Source organism: Pseudophryne corroboree, chromosome 8 (genome assembly GCF_028390025.1).
Source record: "Pseudophryne corroboree isolate aPseCor3 chromosome 8, aPseCor3.hap2, whole genome shotgun sequence".
Lineage (NCBI taxonomy): Eukaryota > Metazoa > Chordata > Amphibia > Anura > Myobatrachidae > Pseudophryne > Pseudophryne corroboree.
This window is the reverse complement of record NC_086451.1, coordinates 259,114,217-259,137,307: the sequence shown is the minus strand read 5'-3', so window position 1 is coordinate 259,137,307 and position 23,091 is coordinate 259,114,217. Positions and strand designations below refer to the sequence as shown.

Sequence of the window (23,091 nt, the reverse complement as noted above, 5' to 3'; positions counted from 1 at the left end):
TTTAATCATGTGGACGACTTCTGGGTGAAGTCCCCACTCTCCCGGGTGGAGGTCGTGCTGAGGAAGTCTGCTTCCCAGTTGTCCACTCCCGGAATGAATATTGTTGACAGTGCTATCACATGATTTTCCGCCCAGCGAAGAATCCCTGCAGCTTCTGCCATTGCCCTCCTGCTTCTTGTGCCACCCTGTCTGTTTACGTGGGTGACTGCCATGATGTTGTCCGACTGGATCAACACCGGCTGACCTTGAAGCAGAGGTCTTGCTAAGCTTAGAGCATTGTAAATGGCCCTTAGCTTCAGGATATTTATGTGAAGTGATGTATCCAGGCTTGACCCTAAGCCCTGGATATTCCTTCCCTGTGTGACTGCTCCCCAGCCTCGCAGGCTGGCATCCGTGGTCACCAGGACCCAGTCCTGAATGCCGAATCTGCGGCCCTCTAGAAGATGAGCACTCTGCAACCACCACAGGATGGATACCCTTATCCTTGGTGACAGGGTTATCCGCTGATGCATCTGAAAATGCGACCCGGACCATTTGTCCAGTAGGTTCCACTGGAAAGTTCTTGCGTGGAATCTAACGAATGGGATTGCTTCGTAGGAAGCCACCATTTTTTACCCAGAACCCTTGTGCATTGATGCACTGAGACTTGGTTCGGTTTTAGGAGGTTCCTGACTAGCTCGGATAACTCCCTGGCTTTCTCTTCCAGGAGAAACACCTTTTTTCTGGACTGTGTCCAGGAACATCCCTAGGAAACAGAAGACAAGTCGTCGGAACCAGCTGCGATTTTGGAATATTGAGAATCCAATCGTGCTGCCGCAACACTACCTGAGATAGTGCTACACCGACTTCCAACTGTTCCCTGGATCTTACCCTTATCAGGGAATCGTCCAAGTAAGGGATAACTAAAATTCCCTTCCTTCGAAGGGATATCATTTCGGCCATTACCTTGGTAAAGACCCGGGGTGCCGTGGACCATCCCTACGGCAGCGTCTGAACTGATAGTGACAGTTCTGTACCATAACCTGAGGTACCCTTGGTGAGAAGGGTAAATTTTGACATGAAGGTAAGCATCCTTGATGTCCCGAGACATCATGTAGTCCCCTTCTTCCAGGTTCGCAATCACTGCTCTGAGTGACTCAATCTTGAATTTGAACCTCTGTATGTAAGTGTTCAAAGATTTTAGATTTTAGATTTAGAATCGGTCTCACCGAGCCGTCTGGCTTCGGTACCACAATAGTGTGGAATAATACCCCGTTCCCTGTTGCAGGAGGGGTACCTTGATTATCACCTGCTGGGAATACAGCTTGTGAATGGCTTCCAAAACCGCCTCCCTGTCAGAGGGAGACGTCGGTAAAGCCGACTTTTGGAAACGGCGAGGGGGAGACGTCTCGAATTCCAATATGTACCCTTGAGATATTACCTGAAGGATCCAGGGGTCTACTTGCGAGTGAGCCCACTGCGCACTGAAATTCATTGAGAACGGGCCCCCACCGTGCCTGAGCTTGTAAGGCCCTAGCGTCATACTGAGGGCTTGGCAGAGGCGGGAAAGGGTTTCTGTTCCTGGGAACTGGCTAATCTCTTCAGCCTTTTTCCTCTCCCTCTGTCACGAGCAGAAAAGAGGAACCTTTTGTCCGCTTGCCAACAAAGGACTGCGCCTGATAATACGGCGTCTTATTTTGAGAGGCGACCTGGGGTACAAACGTGGATTTCCCAGCTGTTGCCGTGGCCACCAGGTCTAAAAGACCGACCCCAAATGTCCCTTTTCAAAGGCAATACTTCCAAATGCCGTTTGGAATCAGCATCACCTGACCATTTTACTGGTAGAATTGGACAACGCACTTATACTTGATGCCAGTCGGCAAATATTCCGCTGTGCATCATGCATATATAGAAATGCATCTTTTAAATGCTCTATAGGCAATAGTATACTATCCTTATCTAGGATATCAATATTTCCAGTCAGGGAATCCGACCATGCCAACCCAGCACTGCACCTCCAGGCTGAGGCGATTGCTGGTCGCAGTATAACACCAGTATGTGTGTGAATACATTTTTGGATACCCTCCTGCTTTCTATCAGCAGGATCCTTAAGGGCGGCCATCTCATGAGAGGGTAGAGCCCTTGTTCTTACAAGCGTGTGAGCGCCTTATCCCCCCTAGGGGGTGTTTCCCAACGCACCCTAACCTCTGGCAGGAAAGGGTATACACCAATACTTTTTAAGAAATTATCAATTGTTATCGGGGGGAAACCCACGCATCATCACACACCTCATTTTATTTCTCAGATTCAGGAAAACTACAGGTAGTTTTTCCCTCACCGAACATAATACCCCTTTTTGGTGGTACTCGTATTATCAGAAATGTATAAAACATTTTCCATTGTCTCAATCATGTAACGTGTGGCCCTACTGGAAATCACGGTTGTCTCTTCACCGTCGACACAGGAGTCAGTATCCGTGTCGGCGTCTGTATCTGCCATCTGAGGTAACGGGCGCTTTAGAGCCCCTGACGGCCTATGAGACGTCTGGACAGGCACAAGCTGAGTAGCCGGCTGTCTCATGTCAACCACTGTTTTTTTATACAGAGCTGACACTGTCACGTAATTTTCAACAGTACATCCACTCAGGTGTCGACCCCCTAGGTGGTGACATCACTGTTACAGACACTCTGCTCCGTCTCCACATAATTTTTCTCCTCATACATGTCGACACAAACGTACCGACACACAGCACACACACAGGGAATGCTCTGATAGAGGACAGGACCCCACTAGCCCTTTGGGGAGACAGAGGGAGAGTATGCCAGCACACACCAGAGCGCTATATATATATATATATATATATATATATATATATACAGGGATAACCTTATATAAGTGTTTTTCCCCTTATAGCTGCTGTATGTTTTCAATACTGCGCCTAATTAGTGCCCCCCTCTCTTTTTTTAACCCTTTCTGTAGTGTAGTGACTGCAGGGAAGAGCCAGGGAGCTTCCCTCCAACTGAGCTGTGAGGGAAAATGGCGCCAGTGTGCTGAGGAGATAGGCTCCGCCCCCTTTTCGGTGGCCTTATCTCCCGTTTTTCTGTATATTCTGGCAGGGGTTAAATGCATCCATATAGCCCAGGAGCTATATGTGATGTATTTTTTGCCATGTAAGGTATTTTTATCATGTTTTATTGCGTCTCAGGGCGCCCCCCCCAGCGCCCTGCACCCTCAGTGACCGGAGTATGAAGTGTGCTGAGAGCAATGGCGCACAGCTGCAGTGCTGTGCGCTACCTTACTGAAGACAGGAACGTCTTCTGCCGCCGATTTTTCCGGACCTCTCCGCTCTTCTGGCTCTGTAAGGGGGCCGGCGGCGCGGCTCCGGGACCCATCCAGGCTGGGCCTGTGATCGTCTCTCTGGAGCTAATGTCCAGTAGCCAAGAAGCCCAATCCACTCTGCACGCAGGTGAGTTCGCTTCTTCTCCCCTTAGTCCCTCGATGCAGTGAGCCTGTTGCCAGCAGGTCTCACTGAAAATAACAAACCTAAACTAAAACTTTCACTAAGAAGCTCAGGAGAGCCCCTAGTGTGCACCCTTCTCGTCGGGCACAGAAATCTAACTGAGGCTTGGAGGAGGGTCATAGGGGGAGGAGCCAGTGCACACCAGTTAGTCCTAAAGCTTTCTTTAGATGTGCCCAGTCTCCTGCGGAGCCGCTATTCCCCATGGTCCTTACGGAGTCCCCAGCATCCACTTAGGACGTTAGAGAAAAAGCTATTTAACTGAATAGCCTTTCCCGCACCACGTGCTAATTAGCTGACGATTAGTCACAGGGTAAACCCTGCTGCTAATAGAGTATGCTCTACAGTACTATATAAAGCTTCAATAAGTAGTCACAAACAACCATCAGAACCAAATTAAACAGGACTTTCCCCCTGCGGGTGTAGCATGGTATGCCGGCGGCCGGGCTCCCGGCGACCAGCATACCGGCGGCGGGAGCACGACCGTCGGCATACCGACAGCTTGGCGAGCGCAAATGCGCCCCTTGCGGGCTCGCTGCGGGCACGGTGGCGCGCCACGCTATTTTATTCTACCTCCAGGAGGGTCGTGGACCCCCACGAGGGAGAAAAAGTGTCGGTATGTCGGCTGTCGGGATTCCGGCGCCGGTATACTGTGCGCCGGGATCCCGACAGTCGGCATACTGAACACCCCCCCTGCAGATAGCATAATTGCTTAATTTCTCCATATCCTCCTAAACCGTTTTCTTGACTCACTCGTCGCATTTTATTTGTACTTTTTAGTTACATCTTTAACATAAAGAACATCTGTATTTAGTTGCTCTGGAAAGGCCAAAAAGCTGATGTCTGCATATAATTTCATACCACCCTGGGAGCCCAGCAATAGTTGTATCATATCAGCAGTGAAAATAGATAACGGGTAATGATATAAATACAACTCTGACAAGTACAGAGATGGGAAAACTGTTAATCTAGGAAGAAACCTCAACATGTTCAGTAAAAGTTACGATGATTAACTAGCCAATACATGAATGGGGATGAAAACACCTGTCTGAAATGCAATATTGATCACATGACTTAATGAGGGAGACTCATGGTAGGAAGCTATTCAGTCATGTGATAGTGTGAATGTGAATGGGTTCCATGTTTAAAAAGTAATCAGAAAATAGATAGTCTCATTAAAGTAAGGAGATAAACATGAGATGAAAGTACAACTTACAAGAAGAGTGGAGTTAGAACGGCACTGTTTTGGCCAATAATAAAACACAGGAAGCTATGTAGAAAGATAGCTATAACAGGTTCTTCATGGTTTGTTCAAATATAAGTGAACTTTTACCAATCCAAACTCTTGTGTGTGCAATAAGGTATAAGAAGCAGGTAACGTCATAAAATATTAAAAGCTGCCCTCATGGTAGACATTTGTGAATACTGGCTTTCTGGCTCCAATGATGTCTTCTTCCAAAAGACCTTTTCTTAAGAGTATCGTGACTTCAACAGGAAGTTCTCCACCAAGATAGCAGAGACCTTTTATGTAACACCTCTACCCAAGTCTGATGATGAGGCTATTAATTGGTCTTAGAACAACAGGAGATGGGCTCCCACCAGAATCTAAGATGGTCAAGATAGAACCTCACAATGCAGTTTGCTTAGGAGAGGGATTTGGTTTTAGGTGTAACTAGGAAATGAAAAGAGCAAATTATATGTTTTTAGATCTGGGAACAGTTATTGGAAGCAAATAAATATTTCCTCCAGTGGCTTGACAGATGGTCTAGACAAGTTCTAGTCCAAAAATCACTTTAGATCAGTACCCCAAGACTTCAGCCAAAATGTATTCCAAATGCCTGTGGCTAGGGTTTCAGATTCAGGATGGGATGTAACACACAATCTTTAGGAGAATTCAATTGCCGGCAAAGGGGGCAAATTACTGTTGCATATAAATGCCGGCAATGACAGCCAGACTCGCACCCATCGCAAGACCGATTCGCACCCCATCTTACTCAAAAGTGCTTGCTACCCTATGGGGTAGCAAACACTTTTGAGCGAGATTCCACAACCGTAAAAGTGTGGCAGGTGTCGGAAGAAAAAATTCCTGGCAACTGAATTCCCCACTTTTAATATGAAGCAACCCACGACTGATTGCATGCATACTGGCATTTATTAACTATATATGTAGATAGAGGAGTTAGGCAAAGAACGGCTCTCCCGATAAGAGCTGCCTTTTGCGGTGTGGGGACTTTTGGGTTTATGACCTGGGAGTCCTACTGTACATGCGTAGCCCTTGGTCAGTGCATGCCCGAGCCATGGGGGACACAGAAGAATTGTATCCCTCAGGAAGAGAGGCCCATAGGCTTCTATTAGGCAACACCATCTATAGATGGTCATGCCTACTGTGTACAAGCTCCGGAAAGATTTGCTTTACAGAGCTTGGTGCATACAGGGAATGCATCCAAACCTCTAAAAACTGTATTTTTGGAGGTTTGACCACATATTTTTTTACTGATGCATCCTGCTTTCAATAAGTCCAGCAGCCAGAGTTGCCATGCCCAAGTAGGATCTAGTCCATTTGTCTGAAATGGTAACAGGAATGCATTCATACAAAATAAATTAGTCTGGTGCAGATAAATGTAGGGAAAATAAATTGTTCACCTATCAGAAAATAAACCTATTGACCAACAGGCAGATGTTACCAGTAAAAGATCAAAACAAATCTTAAAGTTGTTTTCCCTAGGTACTCTAGAGCTCCATCTCCAAGGGCAATTAGTTTAAAACTGAATCATTGCTAGGGGTTTTAAAGGGGGAGGAGTTTAAAAACTTGTTAAATCATGAACTCTTAAGTGCTTAGCACATGCATCAGCCTCTATACCACCATGGTAGGCAATCTCCACCAATGAGAGAAAATAAGTATAGTAGGCATATACAAATAGATGCATGGACAACACAAAGCATTTTGATCAGCTTTTTACAGCAAGATGATAAGGAGGCAGCGATACAAGAAAATGTCATTTACTACTGCCAAACAGACAGGAATTTCTCATGATAGAATTCACTGTTAAAAAGCTAGTAAGGGGATTTTCCTCAGCAACGTTAAATTTGCAGATGCCTATGAAGGTTTTAGGTTTTTCTTTCTGGGTAAACACATTCAGAATTTTTATACGTTTGAACTTTATGGACTTCTTACAGCCTCACTACCTGTAACTATATTATTTTAGAATTGAAGAATTGTGATATGTTCTCATCTACCTCAAAACTAGGTAATCAAGTTTGGGCTCCAGAAAAATGTCTACCGCCCAATGTAACTTGGTTAATAATAGAGACACACTAAAATAAAGACTTAATTCACCTGTAACTATTCTTTTGGAGACAGGTGTATTTATGATTTTTTTTCCTTAATAGGGTAAAAACCAGGAGTTCCACTTAATGCTTCTATCTGACTCCATGCCATTCCCAGCATCCATCTCATGACAAAAGTAGGATTGGCTGCACTGTATACATTTTTTAGTACTTAGTGACAAGAGTCAAATATCAGGTGGCAATGAGGAGGGGAAACTTGGCCTGGTTATGTAGCAGTCTGTGCTTTATTATATGATCAATGTCTGCATACTGGATGTAGTTATTGGTATCTGTGTATACGAAACGTTGCTCTCTGTCCCTGTTCTATCCATGGTACAGCTAGAGGACATAGAATAGATAGACTTGCATCACTTAGGGGTGTATTCAATTGATGTCGGATCCTTTCGTAAAGGATCAGACATTTGAGTACTCAATTAGCTGGCCATTCCCAACAATGCCAATCCGACTTTTTTTTAAAGCCGGACTGACATTGTTGGAAACGGGGCTAAAACTTGTCGGATTTGGCCGCGAATCTGACAAAACACATGGATCAGCGGCTAATCCGCCGATCTACGTTTCCGGTCAAGTTGGAATTGCTGACCTGTCGGAAAAATGGCAGCCAAATTGAATAGGTCGGAACACTATCCGACCTAAAAAAGTCGGAAATTGCCATCTTTCCGACAAGACGGCAGTTCCAACTACAATTGAATACACCCCCTAATCTGTATTTGCACTTGACTAAATAATGTCATACAGCCACTAGAATTAATTTAAACATTTCACCTACCTAAGGGCCTAATTCAGTAAGAGTAGCAGATTCTGCAATCGCATGCTGGGGGGCTGCCCATTGCAGGGCAAGGCCGCCGAGCATGCTACCCACCCCACCCACCAACTGCGATCACGCTCTAACTGCGATCGCGCCGCAATCAGAGCGTGGTCGCAGAAACTATGGAAGCCTCCTGCCGGCGCAGCATAGCTGCGACGACAGAAGCCCCTCCGCTGTTTTTTCAATCAGAGTGGTTGCGTGTGACGACACGCAGCCTCTCCGATAACACAGCCGACACACCTCAGTTTCCCCAGTGTCGCCCCCAAAAAACACTCCATCGCTGCCCCCCACCTGTCCCGCAAATGTCTGTCAATCAGGTAGAGGCGATCGCAGTTAACACGGGCTGACCGTATTAACTGTGCGCGCATGCGCAGGGCGGGACCTGTGCGTGCGCGCGTGGTTCCTGTCACTTAAATTGCAGGCCCTAAATCTTCTAGAGCTGGGAGGGCAAGGCCATTCAGTTACATATAACTACACAAATACTCATATATATATATATATATATATATATATATATATATATATATATATATATATATACACACACACACACACACACACACGTCAGTCATTTTATCATGTACAGTATATATTTTAACTCATGAGTAAACAGGATTCTATATACCGTATATACTCGAGTATAAGCTGACTTTTTCAGCACGTTTTTTTGTGCTGAAAAAGCCCCCTCGGCTTATACCCGAGTCAGTGGAAGGAGGGACACGGAAGGCACAGAGCGCGGCTCTCCTGTGTCCCTCCTGCGTCTCTGTCGGCGTGTGTGTGTGTTAAATGAACTGCCCATTCGTGAGCTCTGATTGGCTCACGAACCGGCACTTCATTTAATACACACACGCCGACGGAGACGCAGGAGGGACACAGGAGAGCCGCGCGCTGTGCCCTCCGTGTCCCTCCTTCAGAAGACAACGCGGGTGCGATGGAGGGTAAGTACCCTTCCTGGCACTGTGGGGCATATCTGGCAGCATGAGGGCACATCTGGCACAGTGGGGCATATCTGGCAGCATGAGGGCACATCTGGCACAGTGGGGCATATTTGGCATATCTGGCAGCATGAGGGCACATCTGGCACAGTGGGGCATATCTGGCAGCATGAGGGCACATCTGGCACTGTGGGGCATATCTGGCAGCATGAGGGCACATCTGGCACTGGGGCATATCTGGCATATCTGGCACTGTGGGGCATATCTGGCAGCATGAGGGCATATCTGGCACTGTGGGGCATATCTGGCAGCATGAGGGCACATCTGGCACTGTGGGGCATATCTGGCAGCATGAGGGCACATCTGGCACTGGGGCATATCTGGCATATCTGGCACTGTGGGGCATATCTGGCAGCATGAGGGCATATCTGGCACTGTGGGGCATATCTGGCAGCATGAGGGAACATCTGGCATATCCGGCAGCATGAGGGCATATCTGGCACTGTGGGGCATATCTGGCAGCATGAGGGCATATCTGGCACTGTGGGGCATATCTGGCAGCATGAGGGCATATCTGGCAGCATGAGGGCATATCTGGCAGCATGAGGGCATATCTGGCACTGTGGGGCATATCTGGCACTGTGGGGCATATCTGGCACTGTGGGGCATATCTGGCACTGTGGGGCATATCTGGCACTGTGGGGCATATCTGGCACTGTGGGGCACATCAGGCACTGTGGGGCATATCTGGCAGCATGAGGGCATATCTGGCACTGTGGGGCATATCTGTCAGTATGAGGGCATATCTGGCACTGAGGGCTATGTACGGCTAGAGCTGCATTTCCCACCCTAGGCTTATACTCGAGTCAATGAGTTTTCCCAGGTTTTTGTGGTAAAATTAGGTGCCTCGGCTTATACTCGGGTCGACTTATACTCGAGTATATACGGTACATTAGTGTCCATAAGTGCATGACACTTTTCAGTCATTTTTAAAGAAGACAGTGATCAGTAATGTGTCAGAGAAATAGAAGTAGTCATGGTGAAAAAGGGTTTCACATGCATAATTATGTGACAATGAATCACCCTCTGAAAGAGTGTATGTGTACCTGTTACGTAGGTGGGGCTCCAGCTCACAGCGTTGCATGACCTCTTTGCATTCCCCCAGGAAGGGACAGATAATGCTCAATTTGTCCAGTAAGTTTCTCACCAGGAGACTGGATTTGTGACAGTCTTGGAAACATAACTTTTTGCGGTCCATAGGACAAAAGTCCTTCTCATGTAGAAAGTTCTTTAGGCACCTGTAACAGTAAGTATGACCACAAGGAGTGTCCATTGGCTGCAACAGTGGCTGCAGACATATGTGGCAGATCAGCTCATCATCTACCTCGTCCTGGAAGTTGTAGATGTGGTTTTCAGTTACCAGGTGAGATTGTCCACAGTCATGACAGAGCTCAAGGGCTATAGGGACTCCATCTGCAGATACCGGATCAGCCATTGCCTGGTTATATTCTCTGCAGATTAGGAACTGCCAGGATTACAAGACAGGTGTCCACAGCATGACTTCCTAAAGATAAAAACAGAAAGGAAGGTTACTGTGATTCCAGCTACTGTACAGTCACACCTTCCGCTGTGCTCCTAGAATAGCCTCATGCATTATAGCAAACTGAGAGGTTAATGCTAAACAGAGCTGTCGCCATTTACATAATCATGACTAGTAGGAATATGTTAATAGAACAGTGTTACTGCATTTGGCATCCAAACAGGAGTAAGGTGTGGCATGTACTGTATATACTAAGCAATGTTCCCATCGCGTATTGTATAGTAGGTTTTATTTTTAACAAAATCATTGTTCTTTAGATATGCGACTACACAAATTGTTCTAAGAAATAAATGTAAAACTGGACACTGCTAGACAAACAGGATTACAATAGACAACAGCTACAGTATTTACAATGTTCAAAGAGTGATTATAATCTAGTATTGCGCATGTGATATTGCCGAGAGGTAAACAAGAAGGAAACAGGTTAATGCCGAGTTCTACACGTAACCTCATGAGTACACACCGATGCCAGATCTAGATGCCAGTGACCAGTCCGGTTTACAGGAAGTAACACATTAGGCTAAGTGCTGAAATAAATAACTACTAGTTCAGACTGAATGCAGCATGTTAATGCACTCGATCCCACTTCCCTGCTCCTCTGTGTCTCTTGCTGCATTGCTATGACCACGTATAAAGCAGCACACCATTGGTCTCTAATGTCTGCAACACCACAATGAGGGAGGTTACAGATAATAAATCACAGATAACTCTAGAATACTGTGTGCTAAATACCTGCATGCTCCTGTGTGATAGCAGTGGGCTGTGCTTCTAATCTAACAAGTCCAGTTCATGTTGTGACACACGGTACAGGCCAGATTTTCAGAGCAGACACTGGCCACAGGATAAACAGGCCAGCAATGCATTGCATTCATTTGCCTACAGCCAAGTACTTAATTGTTTTAGAAATGTTTACAGCAGAAGAGCAAACAGGAAAACACAGCAGTGGGTGTGTCACAAGCCAAAACCCTTTCACTTGCAGCTAATCTACATAATTACACAATAGATCCATGATGCAAGGCAGTACGCCATTCATAGAGGCCATAGGTTATTAATCACTGCTGTTGTATAATTCAATAGCAAAAAGGTATTGACATCTTTATAACTGATGATTTCGAAGATATTTAATTTTCTTATTTAAAAACAAATCTTATTGCCAAGCGTCTTCCCTCTGCCTCCCTCCCCTCTACTGCCTCTTTGCAGGTGGCCACTCGGCTTCTTTTTCCTTTATCTCTCTCTGCCATCTTTTCATTCTCATATTTAAAAAAAATGGACTTTAAAATAAAATGATACCTAAATTATACAGGACAAAAACGGCAAATTAACATTGATGTCCATTTTATCCATTTAGATTTGCTTTGCTTATATGTCCACTGTGTCTCTATGAGAACCTTGCACAGCAACCAAAAATTATTATGAAATAAAAAACGTCTATGGCTGTGTATAGTAACCAATGCTACTAAATTGACACGACAGTATCCAATTGGACCACACACAAACACTTTGGGGGGTATTGAATTAGCCGCAATCAATTACCGCAGGTAATTGTCTCGCCGGGGGCTATCCTATTAGCCCTGATTAGCCAGCGTGAGCCACAGCTTATCTGGGATTTTGTTTCACCTGCCTTATGCAGGCGAAACCAAATCCCCGGACGCAGCCTCGTTTCATTTGTTTTTCGCGCCTAATGTTTCTTCTCAGGTAATTGGATACCCCCCTTAGCCTTCAAACCTACTTTTCAATGTAAAAATAAATATGTCCTACATTTGTGGTCTACATGCAAAAGCAGCCAGTTATTTACTCTGCATGCAAAAATAAATGTATTTGCAGCACTTGCATTGCAACATGGTTTGTCCAGGTAACAAAGTTACTCCTTTTTCTTAGCACCCAAATCTGAAGCAGATACACAGTGCAGGGCTGTCTTAACAGCATTGTAGGCCCTGGGCAAAGCAACGCATTGGGGTCCCTACACACCCATACACCGAGTGGCGTAACTACTGCCCCCGCAGCCCTCGCGGTGGCTTGGGGGCGCAGGGCTGCGGGGGCACCGCCACTGATTTAGCGCAGATTGACATGCGGACGAGCGTCCGCATGTCAATCTGCTGTCTCCTCTCACTAACCCTCTGTAAGGAGGGACACGGAGGGCACAGCGCGCGCCTCTCCTGTGTCCCTCCTGGGTCTCCGGCGGGTCTAATAAATGAAGTGCCGTTCGTGAGCTCTGATTGGCTCACGAACCGGCACTTCCTTTAACAGTCCCGCCGGAGACCCAGGAGGGACACAGGAGAGGCGCGCGCTGTGCCCTCCGTGTCCCTCCATCACAAAACAGCGGGGGAGCGTGGGGGGGGGGGGGGGAATTTAACTGCCACTGGGGGAGCATATTCGGGGGAGGGGGAGCATATGTGGCACTGAGGGGGCATATGTGGCACTGTGGGGGGTATATGTGTACCTGGAACATGGGGGGGGAAACTATATTTGGCACTGGGGGCATGCGAGTACCTGGCACTGTGGGGGAATATCTGGCACTGGGGGCATATGTGGCACTGGAGGGGTATATGTGTACCGGGCACATGGGGGAGGCTATATTTGGCACTGGGGGCATGTGAGTACCTGGCACTGTGGGGGAATATCTGGCACTGGGGGCATATGTGGCACTGGAGGGGTATATGTGTACCGGGCACATGGGGGAGGCTATATTTGGCACTGGGGGCATGTGAGTACCTGGCACTGTGGGGGAATATCTGGCACTGGGGGCATATGTGGCACTGGGAGCACAGCCCTAGCAACAAGCACTACCCGCTAGCAACGAGCATGACACCCAGTGCATGAAACCCCTGGCAACAAGCATGACACCCAGTGCATGAAACCCCTGGCAACGAGCATGACGCCGAAGAATTTTTTTGCTTGGGGGAGAAAAATTCCTAGTTACGCCACTGCATACACCGGTATGTTTATTAAAATAATAACTTACCCCACTTGCAGTCATGCGCCGTCTCTCCACAAGCTCCCATATACTGAATGGCTGCAAACATTCACCGTCTAGCTGCAGACTGGGAGGCAGGTAGAGAATGCTGTCTGGCCACTTTGTGTTATTCTCAATCCCAGCAGCAAGTTTCACCCCTCTCACACAGAGTTTGCTGCCACACAGCATTCAGAGAAGTTGTGTTTTTCCTGTGCACCGTAAAAATGCTTAGTTCAAAAGTAAAGCATCGTTTTAACTTCTAATTTTTAGTTAAACTGAACGAAACGCCCACCAAATCTTTCAATATGCTAACCGAAGCTTAGGGGGCAGTTTGTATGTCATGTGCACGTGTATTTTAGTGGCACAAAGGATTTAGCGATGAGGATATCGAAGATGATCAACATCCCAGAAGGCCTAGCACATCAAAAACAAAAAAAAAATGGGTATACAAATTTTTAGATGTGTGTTCAAACTGACCATAAACTCAAAACCTGAATAACAGAAATGATAAACATTGATAAAAAAAAAACAACAAACGGTTAGGCAAGTTTATCAAGATCTTAACATGACACAAGTTTGTGATAAGATGGTTCCCAGGCGAACGGAAATTTGTACAGACATTTTGTAACAAATGCAAGCAAATTTGTATTTTATATCCTGAGACAAAACGCTATTCTATGCACTGAAGAACATCATCAACACCAAAAATAAAGAAAGCAAGTCAAAGCAGAGCCAAATTCAATGCCATATTAATTGTTTCTTTGATATCAGGGGGTGTTATTTTGTCAGACTGGTACAAAATGGCGTAACAGTGAATCAATATTACTACAAAAATGTTCTAGAAACTTTGTGGCAAAGAATCAGAAGAGGCCAGAGTTGTGGGAAATGGTTTCATTCTCCATCAGGACAACACACCAGCCCACACAGCTCTCTCTATGAACCAGTTTTTGGCCAAGAAACAGATTGCAGTGCTAGAACACCCTGCATACAACCTAGCACCGAGTGACTTCTTTCTTTACCCTAAAGCCAAATCTGGACTCAAGGGAACCTGTTTTGCATCAGTCACTGAGGTAAAGAAGAAAACAACGGAGCTGTTGAGACTGGCTGCAGAAGGGGAGTACATAAAAGGAAAACAGAGTTAAAATGTAGTTGATATAATTAAACGTAAATAATAGCACCAGTCTCGTTATTTAATAGCTATACCTCGTACACTCTGCGGTTTGTGAGCTCTGTGGCACCCCGCTCTGCTCTAGCTCCACACCATAACCAGTGTGTGCCTTATCGGGTACCACTGTACACGGTGTAACATCAATAAACCACTCCTCTGGTTAATTAACTGGGCTGTTCATAGTTGTTTTGCATCCCCTGATCTGTACATAAACTCTGCTGCATCCTCAAGCCTGTACACACATATTTGTAAGGGATCAGTACGATTTATCGATGGTCACGATACCGGCCTTCAGTATACCGACAGCTGCATCCTGACAGTCAATAAGCCATCATTATGTCAGTATAAGTGCAAAGAGGCCCCATGCGAGTTGGCTGCACTCGCCATGCTGCGTGCTTGGAGGCTAGCAGCGCTTTTGCTACAGGTTCTGTTCCCAGTCTATGGGTGCCGTGGACACCCACGAGTGGGAATAGTCCCTGTGAGCCAGGATTCCGGCGTCAATATCCTGAGCACTGGGACCCCGACTGCCAGCACCTTAACTGCATCCCATTTGTAACATGCACAACCCCTGGTGCAAATACAAATTTATGATATACTTGCCAATTCTTCTAGAAGGTGCAGGAGGAGTCTCAAATTTAGGGGTCTGTCCCAGCTTCCCAACAGAGTTGGCCTATTTCCCTCTGCCATCCACATCCCAACTGAAGGGGATGCAATCGATGTGCTAGCTGTTGGGATCCCAGCGGTCAAGACACAGACGCTGTAATCCCGACAGCGAACAATGCAGACAGCCGGAATCCTGGCGCACGGGGGCTATTCCCACTCGTGGGTTTCCACGACACCCACAGAGTGAGAATAGAACCTGTGGAAACGCAGCGAGCCATCGAACCCGCAGCATGGCGAGTGCAGGAAGCCCGCAAGGGGACTATTAGCGTCGGCATTCTGGCGGGGAGATGGCGCTGTTGGGATCTTGACAGCCGACATCCCGCCTGCCGGTAAATAGTATGTAACCCAACTGAAGTGGGCAGCCCTGAGGTTGGTTGATGCGACTTGCATTGAACTGCAGCCTCCTTGTCCCGGTCCACGACAAATCATGACTTTAAACAGTGGGGAGCAGGACTACAGTAATGTCAAGCCCAAACCCTGCTGTAAAATGTCCTGTGCAAACAGCGGTGGAGGGGCAAGGGTTGCTAAATATGATCTTTGACGACGGTAGGAGGCAGCTTCCGAGCAACTGAGTGTCTCTATTCCTCCCAGTTGTGTAGTTCCTGTGACCAATTCACATTACTACATTGATATTTGCAACTGGACTACAGCAGAGATGCATTTTCCCATTGGAGCTGCTAAATGTAATTAAATCAGACGGATGTTTGTATTTATTTGAATTTAAATTACTTTCATTTTGTATTTGCGTATGGTTTTAAATAGCCTTCTACATGGTAAATTCAACTATTATTTATCAATAACCCTGTCTAGACATAGACAGACTGTATTGTATATATGAATTATGCATTGACAATAACATTACTACCATCACTGTCAAGCCACATATCCTGGTATAAACTAGGAACATATACTGCTGTTGTCTCCTGGCACATACCAGGTGCATATGCTACCTGTAGGCGATAATCGTGCTATATGCCGGCTCTGCACAATGTGCAAATACACCTTTTTTTGGCACATTTTATGCTTACTAACGACACAATCTGTCTAACTATATATTCTCTGTAACAGATAAAGGGCTATATTTTCACAATAATTTTAGCCAACAACAACTAAAGATTATTTCTAGACAACTCTCCATCATTATTTACTTTTGCTTAAAATGCCAGAATGTCAGGGAAACACCTATGTTGCTTGATGGTATGTTTGGATCCATGAAGGTGCATGATGACACCATTCACCTCATCACAATATACATCTGACAACACTCACGGCATTAAGCTATGCCCACCTCTTAATTTAATATGCATGCATGTGCATCAGCAGCAGATTTACCGCTATGCGGCCTAAGCAGCTGCTTAGCCCCCGGCGGGTACCCAGGGGCCCGCTCATAGAGCTGAATCATTGTAGCCAACAAGCTCATGTCCGAGCGCTGTGTTGGCTGAATACTCCCAGCAGAGTAAGCTGTCAAGAATGACTGCTGCCGGATGCTGCCTCAGCCTCCAGAGCATTGGACCATTAGCATACGGAGTTAACTTGATTGCATGAACTGCTGTTTTTCCCTATAGAGAATAGTATTAGCAGGTCCACCACAATATGGCCACCCACTACATGGGGACATGGTCTTCACTTTATTAAGGAGGTATACGGGGCATAAAATAGAGTCACTACAACATTAATTAAGCCCTGTAGTTGCATTTAGTTTGGTCTGCGCTAGGGTTCACGCAGGCGCACACACCACTGGCGGAAGAAAGACAGTGACAGAGGTATCCAGGAGGATCCCTGATCACATGCCGGGTCTGCTTCCCACAGGTAAGTAGCGGGGGTGAGGGAGCATTCGCCATCAAGAGGAATGGCCCAAAAACGTAATTTTTACAAAAGTAGGTGAAAATGTTAATTTTCACCTACTTTTGTAGAAATTAAGTGATTATGAATAGACCCCTTGGTAAGATAGTGTTGAGGTTTGGTTATTCAGTCACATACAGAGAATAACCTAAAAGTTTTAAAGCCACAAGTTATTAATAACTTGATCATTAGGTGACAATCTCATCAGTGTGTTATATGTATTACAAAACATAAGCTAACACTATCACAATAAATGCTGCAATTTGTGTTTATAACCTTGAAGTAGTTTTTCAAACAGTTTCCATTAGTTAGAACTTTGTTTACCAAAGCAGCCAACATTCAGCAGTGCCAGAAGCTAGATTTGTCCACTGTGTAGCTCCCAAAACTCATGGTGGGAAGAATTATCACAGATATTAAAATATTTAAAAAAAAAAATTATTCCCTGTTATAAAACTCGTACAATCCCAAACATTCACACTGGTTTTTCAAATCTTCATTCCCTGTCCAGTTTTAATAACAAGGAACTTAGGGGGACATTTACTAAGCAGTGATAAGAGCGGAGAAGTGAGCCAGTGGAGAAGTTGCCCCATCAACCAATCAGCAGCTCTGTATAATTTTATAGTATGCAAATTATAGATGTTACTTCAGTGCTGATTGGTTGCCGTGGCCACTTCTCCACTGGCTCACTTCTCCGCTCTTATCACTGCTTAGTAAAATGTCCCCCTTAAACTGGTGTTTAGGGTAACACAATGAAATGACAGTCCATATGTACACAGCAGAGGAATCTGATAAAATCAGATTTATACAATTTGTTGTAAATGTTTCTCTAGTTTCGCTGCACCAAACAAGCATGATTTCGGTAATCCAGAGTTTGGAAGCTTATAATGGAAAATATAATGTAACTTCTGTTATCTAACCAGACATGTTCTATTCACACTCAGGCAAATGGATGAGGATCACGACCATTATAGAAAGGTTAATTTTCCTCAAAATCTAAAATGATGGTGCTTGTTTATAAAACAGAGTTCCCTCTAGGCTGCTTCAGTGGGGCTCTGCATCCTGCCCGATTTTAAAATGTTAAAATTGGCCCTTCTATTATGGAGGCACCTTGCTGAAACAGCCTGACCTCTGTCATGCCCACCCATGGGCCACAGCGTACCACAGAGAGGAAAAGTTGCATTTTAACGATCACTGCCTAAGTGAATATATGTTGTGCCTCGCCGAGGTGACAAAAATCCTAGTTTTGGCCCTTGTATAATCATTGCGGAGAAGATCATCTTGGGCAAATGCCTCCAATAGTTTCCAGCACTGTTCCAGTATTTCTGAATGCTCTCTACCCACAGTAGTTAGAGACTGTTCCAAAAACTTAAATACCTGCATTTTTACTTTAAATACTGTTTTACTTAACGAAAAGTATGACAGCTTAAGAAAAAAAAGATGGTAAAATTTGTTGTTGTTTTTTTTTTAACGGAGATGGAGAACCAATGAAAAGTATATACTCTCAGTAGCAAAACACAACAATTACCACCAACTTTCTTACTCAAGCTGGGTACAGACTATAACAGTGATTCCCAACCTCGGTCCTCAAGGCACGCTAAAAGTCCAGGTTTTAGTGCTACCCATGCTTCACAACAGGTGGTTAAATCAAAATAATGATGGTAGTAATGTAATTAATCCACCTGTGCTCAAGTATGGACCCTTAAAACAGACTGTTAGTGTACCTTTGTGGCTCCCCAGAAGAATGCTGAGTGCCCCTTTAAGAAAGTCTTACTTGCAGTTCCGCAGCAGCAGGGGAAGCACTGGAGCAGGAGGAGTTAAGTGTAGCAGATGGTCCGGACACGTGGTCTCAGGGAGAAGCAAAGGTTGTTGGGAAGAAGGTGGAGCGTTGTTGGAGGAAGGAGGTGCTAGAAGGCAGAGGAACCCGGAACAGAGCGGTAGCCGAGTCCAGGAAACGGCCACTGAATGCTGATGGAGAGTAGTGGGGTGTTTCCGGGAAGCCAAGTGCCAGAGAATGGGCGTTGGGACACCGCAGCCAGGGACCAGGCGCCTGCAGGCCTGGTGAGAGGCGTGGATGCTGCGACCATCTTGAGACAGCGATGATCCATTTGCAGCAGGTGAAGCCAGCATATAACTCCGTTCCCTGGGTCTGAGTGAGTACTGTAAGAAACTGGCACCCGATCCACAGGCCAGTGTAGCCTTCAGCCTCCGCCACCCTTGTTAAAGACAGAGTTTAATGTGAACCCAAAATAGATTATTTGTGCCTAAAGACAGAGTTTAACATGAACCCAAAAGGAGATATTTGTGCTTCAAAGATGGAAAGGCAGGCAATTATTTCTGGAAGGACTGAGTAACTTAGGCAAATACAGATCAAACCCTACAACTGAGAGACTGAGTGCCTAACAGAGTTGATCACAGCAGCAAATTTGTTAGCAGTTGGGCAAAACCATGTGCACTGCGGGGAGCAGATAAAACGTGCAGAGAGAGAGTTAGATTTGGGTGGGGTGTGTTCAAACTGAAATCTAAATTGAAGGGTATAAATTAAGCAGCCTGTATATACCCTGCAAAGAAACAAAATTACCCACCCAAATCTAACGCTCTCTGCAAATGTTATATCTGCCCCACCTGCAGTGCGCATGGTTTTGCCCAACTGCTAACAAATTTGCTGCTGCGATCAACTCTGAATTACCCCCAGAGTTTGTTCTATCCAAGTGTCCCTCATTGTGAGTGAGTTGCTGTTGTAAGGGGGCCCTAGCATTCCTTCGCTAGTTAAAGCCTCTTTGAATAAAAGACATAGATATAGCATCATTGACATTTTCCTAATACAGGTTTCCCCCAAGATCTGTGTCCCATTCCCCCATTGACATGCTGAGGCGCAGTAGACTTTAACCAGAGCTCAAATGATATTGGTCAGTGAAGAAATTTGTTACCTTGGCTAAGGAGCTAGAAAGTTATTATTTAGGATTACAGAGTATACTGCAATCATTCTTCTTGTCATCATATTATAGAATGGAATGCACAGTGTCTGATATTTCATGATTCCAATGATTTTATGTTAATTTGTGATTCCAATTGTACTTCATCCAGATTCCAATTACTCTTCTTCTGTGAGTAAAATTACAATATTGGATGGTCTTTTGTGGTGTGAACTGTAGAGAATTGCATGTTCCTATTATTTTTGTATGCCAAAGTCTTCTTTTTGTGATTTACAACCAAAGTAACATACTTTAATCAATCAATTATTCCAAATCCAGAGCTCATTGCAGATCAATAAAAAGACTTCCTGTTGGAATTGCCAAATCACTTCTGATTCGTATCAATCTATCCTACCTCTCTGAGCATGGTACTATGAGACAAGGTACAGGGAACAACATTTCAGGAGAAAGGTCTGTCACATAGCCACCCAACACCTGTGATACCTCTCTCAACCACTTAGACATATCATGCCAACCCCTGGGGTGTTACACTTTGAGGACCGTGGTTTGGAAACACAGCGCTTTAAGATATATTGTACGATACACTGTTCTAATGTGGATCGGCACAATATATCATATACATTATGGTATATTCAATTGAAGCCGAAAACTGCCGTCTGTCGAAAAGGCGACAGTTTTCGACTTTTTAAGGTTGAATCCTGATTCGACCTATTCAATATTTTCCTAAATTTTTCAACAAGTCGATAAAGTCGACTTGTCGAAAAGCACGTGGATCGGTGGAATAGCTGCCGATCCACGTGCTTGTGTCGAAAACGGGGCTAAAACCGACAGGTTTTGGCCCCCTTTTCGACCATCTCAGTCCGACATCAAAATGATGTCGGACTGAGATGCGGACCCAGAGGAGGATAGGGGGGGAGCCGCAGAGAGACGGGGGGACAGCCGGCGGGCATACAGGGAGATCAGCGCTACAGTAGTGCTGCAGCAGTGGGTCCCACACCCGCGCCGCTCACGGCAGCTTCCACCCGGCTCCAGCACGCTGCTGGAGCCGGGTGGAAGCTGCCGTGAGGTCGGGCGGCTGAGTGACATCCTGCTGCAGCGCTACTATAGCGCTGATCTTCCCTGTATGCCCGCCAGCTGTCTCCCCGTGGCTCGCCCCCCTTCTCCTCCTCTGCGTCCTATCTAAATTCAACTTGAAAAAGTCGAATTAAGATGGGATTGAATAGGGGTTGTCGGATCCATTCCGACAAATACATGTCGGAATGGATCCAACTTTAATTGAATATACCCCACTGTATAATGTGTAACCCTGATTCGTTTTTCCTTTGTCTGACAGATACAACGTATAGTTACATGGCATCGCACTGACGCATGGTGTGTAGCCAGCATTACACCTATGCTGTACATATAATGGTCTACTCCCCAAAGCACTCTGTGTGTTTATCCAGAAACAATCGCCCACACAGCATTATGAAGCACTAGTTTTTATCGGGATGCGGTTATGTGACCGGCGGTCTCCAACACCTCCCCCTACATCCCACCACCAGAGAAACCTGACATTTGGCATGCCGTCTAGCATGGACTTTTCCCACTCGTGGGTGTCCACGACACCCATAGAGCGGGAATAGAACCTGCGGTCGCCACCGAGCCCGCAAGGAGCTTGTTGCGCTCGTTGTTCCCCTCGCCAGCATTCCGCTGCCTGGATACCGGTGGAGATATGCCGACCGCCGGTCATGCATACACAGCCCTCTTTATTTATGTAAACACCCATTGCGTGAAAAGTGCTTGTACCTTTTACTGTATATCAACTTCCCACATTACCTGTATATTGCAAGCAGGGCCGGTTCTTGGGCGCTGTGCGCCCCGGGTGACAATAGGGGCGTGGCTATGTACAGGGGGCGTGGTCATTTACGCCCCCCTGTACAGACTGAAATAATGTGCGGTGCGCGATGACGTCATCGCGCACCACACAGTAAAGGACCTCTCCACGAAGGGAAACTAGACGCGTATGCATCTAGTTTCTCTTCACAGCGGCAGCTGGGGGCAACGGGCAGCGGGGAGCACAGCAGCAGCGGATCTTGCCCTGGTGCGGCGCCCTCCGGATGGCGCCCTGCGCCCTCCGGAAGGCGGCGCCCCGGGCAAAAGTCCTGCTTGCCCGTGGCAAGATCCGCTACTGATTGCAAGCTTAACAAATAAAAAGGCCATCTCTCCTCCTGTATCAATGTATGGGGCAGATTGAACAATGAGTGATATTCCTGATAACATTAGTTACTAATCTTAAATGGTGCTTGCCTCTAACAAATACATGACAGTAAGGAGCCGATTGGTTGGAACACAATTTAAGATTAACAACAATTGATAAAAAGAATATCACTCGTTGTTAAATGTATTTAATGTTAAAATATGCATGCTACGTGCTGTGGTAGAAGTTGGAGAATGATATGTTCATTCTTGTTCCTGTTCTGCATCTCCGCAGAATGCACCAGGCTGGACCTGGCAATGTGTCCATATGAATGAGTCCCGGTGGTTTGGTTTCCCACATAGACATTGCGATTATGTGAAAGTGTGTAATGTGCATGGGGACAAAAGTGATCATAGGAATTACTATTCCTTATAGAGGCTGCATTTAAAATTCATGGTACATTCTCACTAGACTGCAGTAGAACAAACCAAAAAAAAGGGCACACTAAACAATAGACTATATGCCATGTAAAATAAAAATTATAAAAATGCAAGAAGAAACATTACATAACAAGCTATGAAATTGAAAGTCAAGAAAAAAGCAGACACTATTTTCCATTATGCTTTGTATATGGTGAATCACCTGGAGATGTTATCTGCAGCACAGCATTAAGCAGAAAATGGTTTGTATACAAAACAGAGTGATTATTACCATCACCGCCAGACTTGCATGACTAAGAAGCCCAGAAACTCCCACTTCCTTGGAAGCCAACGTCTGCTCACACCATCCTAAAATAATATAGTACAACGTACAAAGATAGACTGCATAGGTTCTGTAATGAGTACTAATGTTCCAGAAATTATATAGTTCATATCCTTAATGACAATTAAACATATCTACCTTGATAATGCAGGTGAGGTCATGTCTTAAATAAGGACAAAGCGTTCTAAACTGGAATATCATCAAAACACAGATGAACCAAATGATGAATGCAGAAATGGACAGCAATTGCTAAAAGTTACATTGAGCGACTATGGTGTATGGGAGCCATACTTAACAGACAAAAATGGTGAATGGAATAATGTAATTTTTCTGGTCCCCATTATAAACTAAACTATATAATAACGAGTCCTGCTTTATGCAATTTTATATCTTGAATTCCGGGGAAC

General features: G+C 45.5%; 1 protein-coding gene across 4 annotated transcripts in view; it reads right to left on the bottom strand.

Annotated features, from left to right (window-relative positions):
• LOC134948915 (ligand of Numb protein X 2-like) overlaps positions 1 to 23,091 on the bottom strand; it is a 136,211-nt gene that overhangs the window by 57,739 nt on the left and 55,381 nt on the right. For all 4 annotated transcript variants that reach the window (XM_063937193.1, XM_063937196.1, XM_063937195.1 and 1 more), the window contains one exon: positions 9,691 to 10,148. In XM_063937193.1, coding sequence (XP_063793263.1) covers positions 9,691 to 10,079 — 389 coding nt within the window. In that variant the 5' untranslated portion in view covers positions 10,080 to 10,148. The remainder of the gene's footprint in view (positions 1 to 9,690; positions 10,149 to 23,091) is intronic.